The 12,769-nt window shown below is 44.0% G+C and overlaps 1 protein-coding gene across 2 annotated transcripts in view; it reads right to left on the bottom strand.

The window, feature by feature from the left end:
- The window catches only part of NECTIN2 (nectin cell adhesion molecule 2), a 161,758-nt gene extending 149,520 nt beyond the window's left edge, over positions 1 to 12,238 (bottom strand). The window contains exon 1 of one of the 2 annotated variants that reach the window (XM_040327457.1): positions 11,666 to 12,238. In XM_040327457.1, coding sequence (XP_040183391.1) covers positions 11,666 to 11,711 — 46 coding nt within the window. In that variant the 5' untranslated portion in view covers positions 11,712 to 12,238. The remainder of the gene's footprint in view (positions 1 to 11,665) is intronic. The other variant, XM_040327456.1, reaches the window with a different exon arrangement.
- Between the last annotated feature and the right edge of the window lie 531 nt (positions 12,239 to 12,769).

The raw sequence follows: 12,769 nt of genomic DNA, 5'->3' as shown, positions 1-12,769 counted from the left end.
AAAATATTTAAAACGTTGCCTATGGGGATTTTTAAGTAGCGAAGTTTGGCGCCATTCCATGAGCGTGTGCAATTTTGAAGGGTGACATGTTGGGTATCTATTTACTTGGCGTAACTTCATCTTTCTCATTATGCAAAAGAATGAAGAAAAAAAAATACTAAATTTTATAACGAAAACAAATAAAAAAAATTTTTTTTTGTTCTCTTATAGCGCAAAAAATAAAAAACCCAACGGTGATTAAATACCACCAAAAGAAAGCTATATTTGTGTGGGGAAAAAAAGGATGAAAATTTTATTTGGGTACAATGTTGTATGACTGAGTAATTGTCATTCAAATTGTGAGAGCACCAAAAGCTGAAAATTAGTCTGGTTATTAAGGGGGTTTAAGTGCCCAGTGGTAAAGTGGTAAACAGGCCGCAATGCAAAACCTGCGCATTCAGGGCTGTACACTGGTCCCTGTGTATCTGTCAGATTCACCTGTGAGGCGAGTCCATATACAGTATCTCACAAAAGTGAGTACACCCCTCACATTTTTTGTAAATATTTTATAATATCTTTTCATGCCAGTGGTTTAGACATTAATAGTTGTGCGTTGAGGTATTTTGAGGGGACAGCAAATTTACACGGGTATACAAGCTGTACACTCCCTACTTTACATTGTAGCAAAGAAATTTCTTCAGTGTTGTCACATGAAAAGATATAATAAAATATTTACAAAAATGGGAGGGGTGTACACACTTTTGTGAGATACTGCAAGTCGTCACTGCTTCTCCATTCACTAATATGGCCTGCCTGCACACCACTCAGTGCTAGAACAAAAAGTAAACAAATGGCTCCTCAGGCTGCAGGCCCCTGTTAATGACCCCCTGGGGATGTGACCTATATTGGCTCACCCGCACAGGTTCTGCATCAGGGTCCGCGCCCCTCTACCTGCGTACCTGTCAGACTTGAGTCCGTATAGCCAATGCATCTCCATTCACCAATTTTCCTGCACACTGCTTAGCACTAGGGCAAAAAAATAACAAAATGGCTTATTGTGCTTTACAGAGCCAAGCACCCCGGTGAATGAGCACTTGAGCCCCATTCACACCTCAGTGTATTGTAGCTTGAAACTCCAAAACGCTCGAGGAAAAAAAAAAAAGAAATAAAAAAAAAAAAAAAAAAGTTCTGGAGCTTTTTTTTGTAGTTCAAATTGGACAGATTTGCGTGTTATTGAATGAAAACTTGCGATTGGGTTTTTCTAAACACAAAAAAAAGTGAAACAAACAAAAATAATAATAATAATAATAATAATAATAATAATAAATACTAATTTAGATATTTATTTTGTGTTAGAATCATCATCTTTTTAAAGGTTAGGGGTTATTTTTTTTTTTTTTTGTATTATATAGTATTTATTGAATTTATTTAAAGTCTCAAGGTTTTTCACCTTCGTGCATTCTAGGTGAAAAACCTGTGCAGCAGCAGCCCCCCTTTTTCTTACCTGAACCCATATCATTCCAGCGTCGAGGACAAGCCCAGCAGCTCCGGCCGCTGTCTCAGGTTCTCATTGGATAGATTGATAGCAGCAGGAGCCATTGGCTCACGCCCCCCTGACTCCCGTGCCCCGCGGGCACGATCGCCGCCAGGCACATGCGATCGCTCGTTATACACAGTAAACACACAGCTCCCTGGTTCTGTCGGGGGGGGGGGGGGATGCTGATCTTCTGTTGATACAATGTATGAACAGAAGATCAGCGTTTCCCCTAGTGAGGCCACCCCCCCCTACAGTTAGAACACACTTAGGCAACATACTTAACCCCTTCCCCGCCCCCTAGTGTTAACCCCTTCACTGCCAGTGGCATTTTTATAGTAATCCAATGCATTTTTATAGCACTGATCGCTATAAAAATGCCAATGGTCCTAAAAATGTGTCAAAAGTGTCCGCCATAATGTCGCAGTACCGAAAAAAAAAAAAATGATCGCCGCCATTACTAGTAAAAAAAATAAAAAATGCCATAACAATACCCCCTATTTTGTAAACGCTATAACTTTGCGCAAACCAATCAAAAAACGCTTATTGCAATTTGTTTACGAACAATATGTAGTAGAATACTTATCGGCCTAAACTGAGGGGAAATTTTTTTTTTTTTTTTTATATATTTTTTTTGGGGGATATTTATTACAGCAAAAGGTAAAAAATATTTTTTTTTTCAAAATTGTCGCTCTATTTTTGTTTATAGCGCAAAAACTAAAAACCGCAGAGGTGATCAAATACCACCAAAAAAAAAAGCTCTATTTGTGAGGGAAAAAAGGACACCAATTTTGTTTGGGAGCCATGTCACAGGATCTCGCAATTGTCTGTTAAAGCGACGCAGTGCCGAATCGCAAAAAGTGCTCTGGTCTTTGGGCAGCAATATGGTCCGGGGGTTAAGTGGTTAAAGTACAAAAAAAACACAAACAAACAAACACACACAATTGTTGATCATGCCAGAGATGCCCTCCGAGCCCTCCCACTTGTGACATTAGCAAATCATCAGTCGCTATTGTCTTCCTGCTTCTCCCCCCGGCCAATCAGGACTGGAAGCAGGTCCCAAGACTGGATTTGCCGGGAGAAGCTGCCCATGACCTGGATGGGGTAAGTGCGTTTGCGCAAGCAAGGCAGCAGGCATGCCCCCCACCCCCCAAAAAAAAGAAGATTGACCACCAGCCACCACTGTGTACACTATATTGTATATAAAAATAAATAAATGGTGCTATATTAGCACCTGTAATTAAAATAAAATGCAAAATAAGGCTAGGTTCACATCACGATTTTTACATCCGATAATCGGACCGTTAAATCGGATGGAATCGTATATGACAAAATCGGATGGAATCGTATGTCAAAATTTTCCATCCGATTTTCACGATTTTAATACGATTTCAAATCTGGACCAAAAATCGTGGTCAAACACGATTTTTCATGCGATTTTAAATCGTATCAAATCTGATGCGGATCAAAATCGGATGCACTTGGGGACCTACATTAATGAATGGAAGTGAATGGATAAGTTTTGACATACAGATTTGTACGATTTCAAACCTAAGAATCGTGAGAACAAGTAGGATGACAAAATCGTGGTGTGAATGCACCAAGACCAATTTGGCGATCACATCTAAGGGCTGGTAAGCTGCAATAGATAAAAATAGTGTATCTAAAAGGTTAAAACTGTATTTAATATATCATTGTAACCCAAAGCTAAAGACCTGATGCAAGTCCCAACAATACACATAACCAAGTGCCCCTCCAGGGAGCAGAAGATCTTTTAGCAGTCGGAAGTTTGCCAACAGCTGCCAAAGCCCATAATTTAACTCAACACCGAAAAAAGTTCTACCTGTTGCATTCTCATCTGGTCCCTATTCAATGGCGGGCAGATACCATTTCACATTTTCTGAAAACGCTTTAGAGAAAAAAAAAAAGTGTAACAGTAGAGAAGCCTTCTATGGAGATTGGATCCCTGCCTGGCCTGATCCCCACAAACATTTCTTTACAACAATAGCCAGTATCGGTGAGAGAGACAGGCCTATGGGGGATGGGACTAGAACAATCAGCGTGAGAGCTGGGTGTGACAAGGAGTGTATTGAAGGGACTGGTGACCTCCGCTCTCCTATACAATAACCTCCCCCTGGTGATACTGGCCAGACTACCCCCTTCCCCCAATCTAATTATTATTACTCAGACATTCCCAGGATTCCAGAACACAACTAAACACTTTCATAAAACAGGCCTGATGGCAGAACGAGGGCAGAGACTGGCCAGGGACACATTTGGGCCAATTAAAAGATTTACATAAAAGTTCTGGACTTAACATTTTGCTTGGTTGTTATTGGTTACTGCAGCTTGTGATGCTTTAATGAGTCTGTATTTCCTTTAAAAAAAAAAAAAAAAGGTTCCAAATGTTGATTGCTCAACACCGGAAATATTTTTACCATGAATTAGCTGGAAAAATTATGTACAGTAAAATAAAACTTGAGTTGAAGTGTAACCAGTTCGGGCCGATTCACGCCGCTGCGACTTTGAAGCCGTGACGCACAGCGCTACTTCATCATGGCTTGCATATGACTTTAACAGAAGTCAATGAAGTCGTGCTGAAGTCGCCCCGAAGTAGTGCAGGAACCTTTTTCTAAGTCGGAACAACTTGAATCACACAGATTCTATTGCTTTTAATGGGGTGCGACTTGCGTGAACTGGCACTTACACTAGGTTCACACCTTAACATTTTGTTTGTCGTGTTTGCGCAGGCACGGCAGCCCATTCAAGTGAATGGGCTGCTGTGCCCGCATTTCCGTAAAAAAAAAAGAGGGTGCACGCACCTTTGAAAAACGCGGCCTGCAGGGAAATCGCATGGTCTTTTTGATCATGCGATGTTCCTGCACATGCACTGTTCTACATGCATGGGGGTGCCATTTAGAATTAATGGCGATTCCTGCACCTGCAGCCACACGCACTCATGAGGGTTAGTGGCTTATATACCAGATTTAGGGCTCATTCACATGGCTGTTTATAGCCGATTTCCACCACACCAGTGTATTTACACTCAGCCTGTAAAAATCAATGGTGGACTCTCCACAGCTGACCTCACACAAGTGTGGATCGATTATCTGTTCTTAGGGACAAATGCGTGGCCGTGGACACATACAGGCTGCATACAGAGCTGCACATCTGGCCTTGGCAGCATTTATTCTCCGACAGTGCCGGTGACTTGTCGTTAAGGTTCCCCTAACGAGAAAGTTCCTTTAAGGACTGCGCAGGCGCAATCCTTGCCGACGGAAATTGCCGAACCTCGGCCGGCATCCAGGCTCATTCTTTAACATCCCCGTGGATTGGAGGATGTTAAAAAAAAAAAAAAAAAAAAGAGCCAGGAGGCCGAGCGAGCCGTCCAAGCGAAGCGAGGACGTGAGGCCGACTGGCCACTTTCCTCAAATTCCACGCCGCCCTGGATGCTGGCCGAGGTTCGGAGATTTACGTCGAGAAGGGTTGCGCCTGCGCAGTGCCTAAAGAAACGTTCTCGTTAGCCGGAACCAGATCGGCAGATCACGGCCCATCATTGATTTGTCCAGTCCGCATTGGAACCACAGACTCGTGGACGCACCCGCCACAGAGATGCGCTGATATGATGGTGTACCATGAACAGACACGTGAATGACATCCTAAAATACAAGCTTTCAGGACCCTAAATCTAGGTTCACAACTATGCAGGTTGTGGTTGATGCATTTATCCAGCGAGTTGTAAAACATTTTTTGGGGAGGAGTCTGATGTCATGCAGGAGAAGCCACCAAAAACGCAGCAGAAGTGCATCAAAAATGCAAGCACTGAAGTCTACAGAACCAAAAACGCAACCTCCCGCAGGCATTAAATGTCTCTGACCCTTTTAAAAAAAAATGCTCCAGTTGAAAACACACAGATGTGACCATGACCCACAGGAAATCATGTTAAATGCACTGTAGTGCGTTTCTGAAAAAACTGAAATCGCACAGCAAAAAGGCATAGGCGTGAACCCAGCATAAAAGGCTCATTTGCACTGGTGTGTTTAAACGCACTTGCTCCATTGTAATAAAAAAAAAAAGAAAAAAAAATGCATGTGGCGTGGTTCTACACATGTCAATGCAAAAAAAAAAAAAACCTACACACCACTGCCTCATGGATCTAAATAGGTGGCAAGGGTCCATTCACACTAGCCTCTGTTTTAGTGTGCCAGCAGTGGGGGTGATGCCGTGCATGGTTACAATGCAAGGCAATATTTGAGGTTTTATTAAAGGGAAGAAAATAAAAAATAAAAGTTAAGTGACACTTTATTCTTATGCATTAAAACACCGAGTCCAGGTGAGCTCCAGTGTGTTGCAGAAAAAACAAAAAACGCAGCATTGAAGTGTGGACATGGCAGATAGAAACAATTACTTTCTATGTACCCTTATAATGACTGGCATCAATCAAGCACAGAACAAAAAAAAAAAAAACAGTCACCGCACAAGGTCTGAACTGGTCCTAATGGCACATTCACACCAAGTACAGTGGGACTGTGTTGGGTGCCCATTCCCATGCAGCCTCACTGCAATACAAGGAATAATAACTGGTCTCCACCGGCAAAAAAAATAAAAAACGTATGCAGTTTGTTTTTATCGCAGGGAAATGCACCACCTCATCCCGCGCTGCAACCAATAGAACTTAGCAGCACAGTGGCCAAGTGGTTAGCACTTTCACCTAATAGCACTAGGGTCTTTGGTTTACATCCCAACCACAGCACTACATGCATGTTTTTTTTTTGAAGCAAGTGATTAGATCCCGAGGCTCTAATAGGCTTCAAAAAAAGGATGGGCTCGGGCCGCAGTGCCCAGTCAGTTGTATGACAATAGCAAATAAATATAAGCCATTGTCACACTGAAAATCCTCCCAGCCAATCAGGAAGCGGGTCTGAGAACTGTTTCCCGATTGGCCGAAAGGAGAAGCGCTCCAATTGGCCTAGGAGAAGGAGGGAGGAGACGCACGGAGGCAAGCGCCGTGATGCCAAGCCGAGGAATAGACACAGGGGAAGCAGTCGCCCGGTGGGAAATCGCTTCTCGTGCCATAATTGGGGTTGGTACCGACCAGGGATGGACTGGCCATTGGGACTACAGGGAGTTTCCCGGTGGGCCGGCTTCAGTGACAGCGGCCTGGGAGTTTCTCACTTCTGCCTAATCTTGTCCCATGAGGGGGAACCAAACCAAAACTTTTTCCCCCGGGAGAAATAATGTCTAGCTTCCCCACTGGTACTGCCTATAAGAGTACCAGTACCAGCCGTTCTACTCTAATAAAGTAAAACGGCTAGTGGCTAGTGAAGGGAAAGAGGTGGCTTGGGTGGTCGGGGTTCGGGAGTTGACCGGCCGCTGTGGGAGAGACCTGTCAAAGTGGGCCAGTCTGGATGAAGTCCAGGGCCAAATTTTTGTCCCAGTCCAGCCCTGGTACCGACCAACCTGGGGGGGGGGGGGAATGGTGCACATGACCCGACCGATCGATCAGCGGGTTCACAGTTTGCCGCCCCCCAAAAAATAAATACGAAGTTTACCACCAGCTGCCCTTGGACCATTAGATTGTAAGCAGTGCAATGGACGTGCATTGGCACTGCGGTTATCCCACTGCACACCAGCGGCTGCGCTCTAATTCTGCTGTGAATGAGCCTTAAAAAATTTCTCCTCATATCAGCTGAAGAAATGCATTTTCAAAGTTTGCATTTTTAATTTACTGATTTATCCAAAAACACCCCTTAGATAAATGCAAATTTGCACCTGACTAGAGAAAAAAAAAAAAATTCCGCTCGTTAATTTCTTACAGTGAAAGTCTCAAGATTCTGAAATGATTCTATAGACAATTAGAGATCATTATTACAGCGTGAATTGCGTCTTCAAACATGACTATTAATTTCCCCAAGTAGGAGATCTGGGTATGCAGAGCACGTTCTATACTGCTTAGTGCAATTTATTCGCTGGTAGTTTTCTACATGAAAAAAAAAAAAAAAAAAGTTTTTAATCCTGGTGGATCATAAAACGAAATTCAAAAGAGCAGCACTGTGGGCAAACGCATACCAACCAGTCAGCTTAAAGTAAGCTATTGAAAGTGGAATTTGGATTGGTTACCCTTTGCGTCGTTACCAAGTTTACCAAAAGTTCTTTGTTCTATTCAAAAGAAAACTTCAGTCCATAACAGAGCGGTGCCCCTCCCTCTACCTGCCTATCCTGTCACTGGATTCCAGGCCTTTAAGTTGGACAACTGTGTGTACAAAGTCCAGAGTGTAACTGAAGAAGTGTAAATGTAGAATTTAAAAATGTACTTCCCAGCGTCCCTATAGAAAAAAAATGAGATGATCTCATTGCAAGGATATTTTCTTAATCCAGGATTCCTGACCACCAGCCCTGGTTTAGACTGGCCATACACTGTACCGGCCTTTCTCAACTGTTTTAATACAGAGGAACCCTTGAAATTACTTTCTGGTCTCAGGGAAAGTACTAGAAAAGACTATGGCCCGGATTCACGTAGAGCGGCGTATCTTTGAGCGGGCGTAGCGCATCTCATATGCGCTACGCAGAGGCAACAGAGAGGCAACAGAGAGGCAACACAGAGGCAACACAGAGGCAACACAGAGGCAACACAGAGGCAACACAGAGGCAACACAGAGGCAACACAGAGGCAACACAGAGGCAACAACAGTATTCACAAAGCACTTGCTCCCTAAGTTACGGCGGCGTAGCGTAAATGGGCCGGCGTAAGCCCGCCTAATTCAAAGTAGGAAGGTAGATGGCATGCTGTATTAAAATAAGCGTGACCCCATGTAAATGAAGGGCCAAACGAACGGCGCATGCTCAGAATTACGTCGCATATACTCCCTAAGATACGACGGCTGAATGCGTTCGACGTCAACGTAACCTACGCTCAGCCCCATTCACTTACGTAAAATACGACGGCTGTTCCGACGTCCATAACCTAACATGACTCACACCTGCTATTGAGGTGGTTTATCTTTACGCCGGACGTACGCCTTACGTAAACGGCGTAGATACGTTTGTGAATCGGCGTATCTAGGTCATTTACATATTCAACGCGTAAATCAATGGAAGCACCCCTTGCGGCCAGCGTAAATATGCGCCCAAGATACGACGGCGTAGGAGACTTGCGTCGGATGGAGCTGAAATTCAGGCGTATCTCCTTTGCAGAATCAAGCGCATAGATACGACGGCGCATCCGCTGACTTACGCGGTGTATCAGTAGATACGTCGGCGTAAGTCTTTGTAAATTCCGGCTATATATCTACAACTCACGATACATTAGTATGACGGTCAGTGTGAAGAATGCTCCCTACACTTGAGGTCATTGTGAAGAATTATGCCCTTACAGATAGCTAAAAAGATCAATGGTGTCAGTGGGAAGTTATCCGAGAGGCAGAAATTGCTTGAGGAACTCAAACAACTTGAGTACTGTCCGATACTTTCAGAACGTACCCCCCTTCTTCAAGGTCCCCGCAGTATTTAAGCAACCCTTAGCAAGCGGTCGAGAAACCCTGCACTATACAATCCAATTGTACAATCTCCTTTAGATCAACCAACTCCAATGTGTGGGCCTATCGATTGGAGATCAGTGGAATGGATTGCTTAGGCTTGTCCTCATATTACATAGCTTGGGAAAATTAAGAGTGTATGGCCACCCTCAACGAGATAAACCTACCAGCCACCTTAAAGCGGAGGTCCACACAAAAAGTGAACCTCTGCTTTTCGGAACACCCCCCCCCCCCCCCCGTGTCACATTTGGCACCTTTCGGGGGGTGCAGGTATCTGCACCCACTTCCGGGAATAGACTCCGACGGGAGTCACGCCCCTTCCCCCCTGTCTTCTGGGAAACACAGGTCCCAGCGAGGACGCGCCGCGCAACTCGCGAATGTGCAGTAGGGAACCGGGTAGTGAAGCCGCAATGCTTCACTTCCCGATTCCCTCACCGAGGATGGCGGCAGGGGCAGCCGAGAGACAATCGATTGTCCGACTTCGGCTGCCGACATCGCGGGCACCCTGGATAGGTAAGTGTCCATTTAGTAAAATTCAGCATCTGCAGTATTTGTACCTGCTGGCTTTTAATATATTCTCTTTAGGTGGACCTTCGCTTTAAAAACACAGATTAACCAACTCAAATTGGTTTTCCTCCTGTCGATCAAACAGATCTTCAAATATTTACAAACGTTTATCATAATTTCGTTTTTCTTACACTATACAAACCAACATCCCCAAATTATGAATCGCTGATCTGGTGCACTACTGCAGAGATTGCCCATAGAGGCCACTACGCAAGTTGGATCATAGACAAACCTTTTTAACAATATTTAGTATAAACAAAGCAAGTCAACCCAAAACACTATAACAAAAAGATAAAACATAGAAAACAGTAATTGAAAAATAAAATAAATAGCTTGTTTAAACAATAAAGTCAACCCTAAACAGGGATAGAGCTAAAATGCCATAAAAAAAAACAAGGACAGAGAATAGAAATGTAAAGAACCCACTACTGTATTCTATCCAATGCACCGATCTATATCATGCCTTATACAATGTAATAAAACGCTGTATAAATAGCAACTCCATATAAAACACATGCCAACACATACACCAACCGTAGTTAACCCATAGGACATTCAAAGCAATAAAGAAGTAGTTACAAATAATTGCAGTATATAAAAATATATATCACATCTATAAATGGTTGTACTATATATAAAATGGAATATTAAATATTAGGAACGGTTGGCGTGCTGTATACCATTTAGAAGGTTATGCAAGCAAGAAAATACAGGGTGAACAGGTAGATCTAGTAAAAAAGGCAAAGGAGGAGTAAATATTTAGCAAGTAAGCTTATTGGGAACTGGGGGAAATAAATTAACAAGCAAGTATAGTAAGCCTAGGTAGACCTAAGAACACACATAGGTAGATTCAGGTACATTGGTGCAAACTTGCGGGGGCGTAGCTTAGCCTGTTTAGGCTACGCCGCCGTAAGTTAACCATGATTCTCAATGTACTTGCCTGCTAATATACGGCGGCGTAGCCTAAAGCGGGCGGGCGTAAGGGCGCCGAATTCAAGTGTGTGGAAGGGGGGCGTGTTTAATGTTAATCAGGCTTGACCTTACGTTTTTGAGTTTTTTTTTTGCTACTGCGCATGCGCCTACATTTCCCAGTGTGCATTGCGGCTACGTACGCCGCGCGGGCCTATTGATTTCGACGTGGACGTAAATCGCTACTCGCGGACGACTTACGCAAACAACGTAAAAATTTCGAATCTCGCGGCGGCCATACTTTAACATTGCTATTCCACCGAATAGATGGAATAACTTTAGGTGCGATAATGCCTCACGGAAACAGCGTAAATCTACTGCGGTGGCCGGGCGTACGTTCGTGAATCGGCGTATCAACTCATTTACATATTCTACGCCGACCGCAATGGAAGCGCCACCTAGCGGCCATCCGAAATATTGCAATCTAAGATAGGACGGCGCAAGCCGTCCTATCTTAGATATGTTTAAGCGTATCTCTGTTTGAGTGTACGCTTAAACATAGGTCGGCGTAGATTCTGAGTTAGGTCGGCTTATCTACTGATAAGCTACCAAGCCGGCCTAACTCTTTCTGAATCTGTGTGTGTGTATTTTGTTGCCTTATGTTCTTCTGTTACAGGTGTGTGTGTGTGTGTGTGTGTGTGTGTGTGTGTGTGTGTGTGTGTGTGTATTTTGTTGCCTTTTTATGTTCTTCTGTCACACACACACACACACACACACACACACACACACACACACACACACACACACACACACCTGTAACAGAAGAACATAAAAAGGCAACAAAATACATTTAATAATTGTATATGCAACATTGTAGCACACAGATACATACAGACAGCACAGAAGGACATTAGAGGGTAGAAGAAGCACACACAATGACTATGCATTGTACAGAAGGCTTACAGGTAGTCTGTACAAGGAAGGACACAGGTCTAAAGCAGAGGCCATATTGTCGGGGCTCTGTACAGAGAAGTTTATGGATCTCTATGTCTTGGGGTGTAACACAAGGATATCACCTGGAAGTGCCTAGACCTGCACTGCCTTCGAAAGCAACCATTAGAGCGCAGGAGCTGTCACTCACCTGTATAGAGAGGCCCCAGGAGCAGTAGAAAGAGAGGTCCCTGCATCCTGCAAGGGATGGATCCAGATGTCTCGTGGGTCAAGCTCTGGTGGTCTTTTGGCTCAAGATCTAGATGCCTCTTGGTTCAAGCTCTAGATGTCTCTTAGCTCCAGCTTTAGATGTCTCTTAGCTCTAGATGTCTCTTAGCTAAAGCTCTAGATGTCCCTTAGCTCCAGCTTTAGATGTCTCTTAGCTCAAGATGTCCCTTAGCTTTAGATGTCTTTTAGCTCAAGCTTTAGATGTCCCTTAGATCAAGCTCCAGCTGTCCCCTGGATCAAGCAGTAGCTGTCCCTTGGTTCAGGCTCTGGCAGTCTCTTGGTTCAGGCTCTGGCTGTCCCTTGGTTCTGGCTGTCTCTTGTCCCAGTCTCTGGCAGTCTGTTGCTCCTCTCCCCCTCCTCCAGTATGCTGTACCAGGCTGGATCCTCCCGTTGGAAGAAGTGTCAGCTCCCTCTGCCTCCTCCAGTATCACCCTTTTCTCTCTCCCAGCTCTGGTTTCACTCTTCTCCCAGCTGCTGACGTCATGTTTTACTATTATCATACCAAGCCCCGCCCTATTCACCTGTTCTTCCCAGGGATTAACCCTTTCCTCCACTCCCCCCCCCCTCCCTGCACTCAGCTAACAGAAAAAAAATAATCTAGGGCAGCGCTTGATCTGACATGCGAGGAGAGGACAGTCGGATCTAATGAAGCCTGCTTGCTGGAATTACATGCAATATAATAATAACTGTTAGCATCCTGAAAAAAAAAGAAAAATAAAAAAAAAGGAAGGGGGGAGGGATACAGTGGCAGCATCTCTCATAGAGAAAGCAGCAGCTGAGTGGAGGGAGTTGGGTGGTTGGGGTTGGTGGGGGGGGTAATATACATTCTTTCATGATAAATTAGAACTCATTGGAGGAAGTAGGACCAGAAATGGGCCCACCATGATTTATGGATCAGTTTCAAAGTTGACACCAGTGTTCAATATATCAGCTTTAATTTTATAAGCTCAGTGCGAATGACCTTTCCTGATCCATCTGCTTATAATCTATTTGTCTATGGCTCTGTCTATCTAGGGATCTGAAATCC

The sequence above is a fragment of the Rana temporaria genome, chromosome 10 (assembly GCF_905171775.1).
Source record: "Rana temporaria chromosome 10, aRanTem1.1, whole genome shotgun sequence".
Taxonomy (NCBI): Eukaryota; Metazoa; Chordata; class Amphibia; order Anura; family Ranidae; genus Rana; species Rana temporaria.
This window is presented reverse-complemented; position numbering and strand designations above follow the sequence as displayed.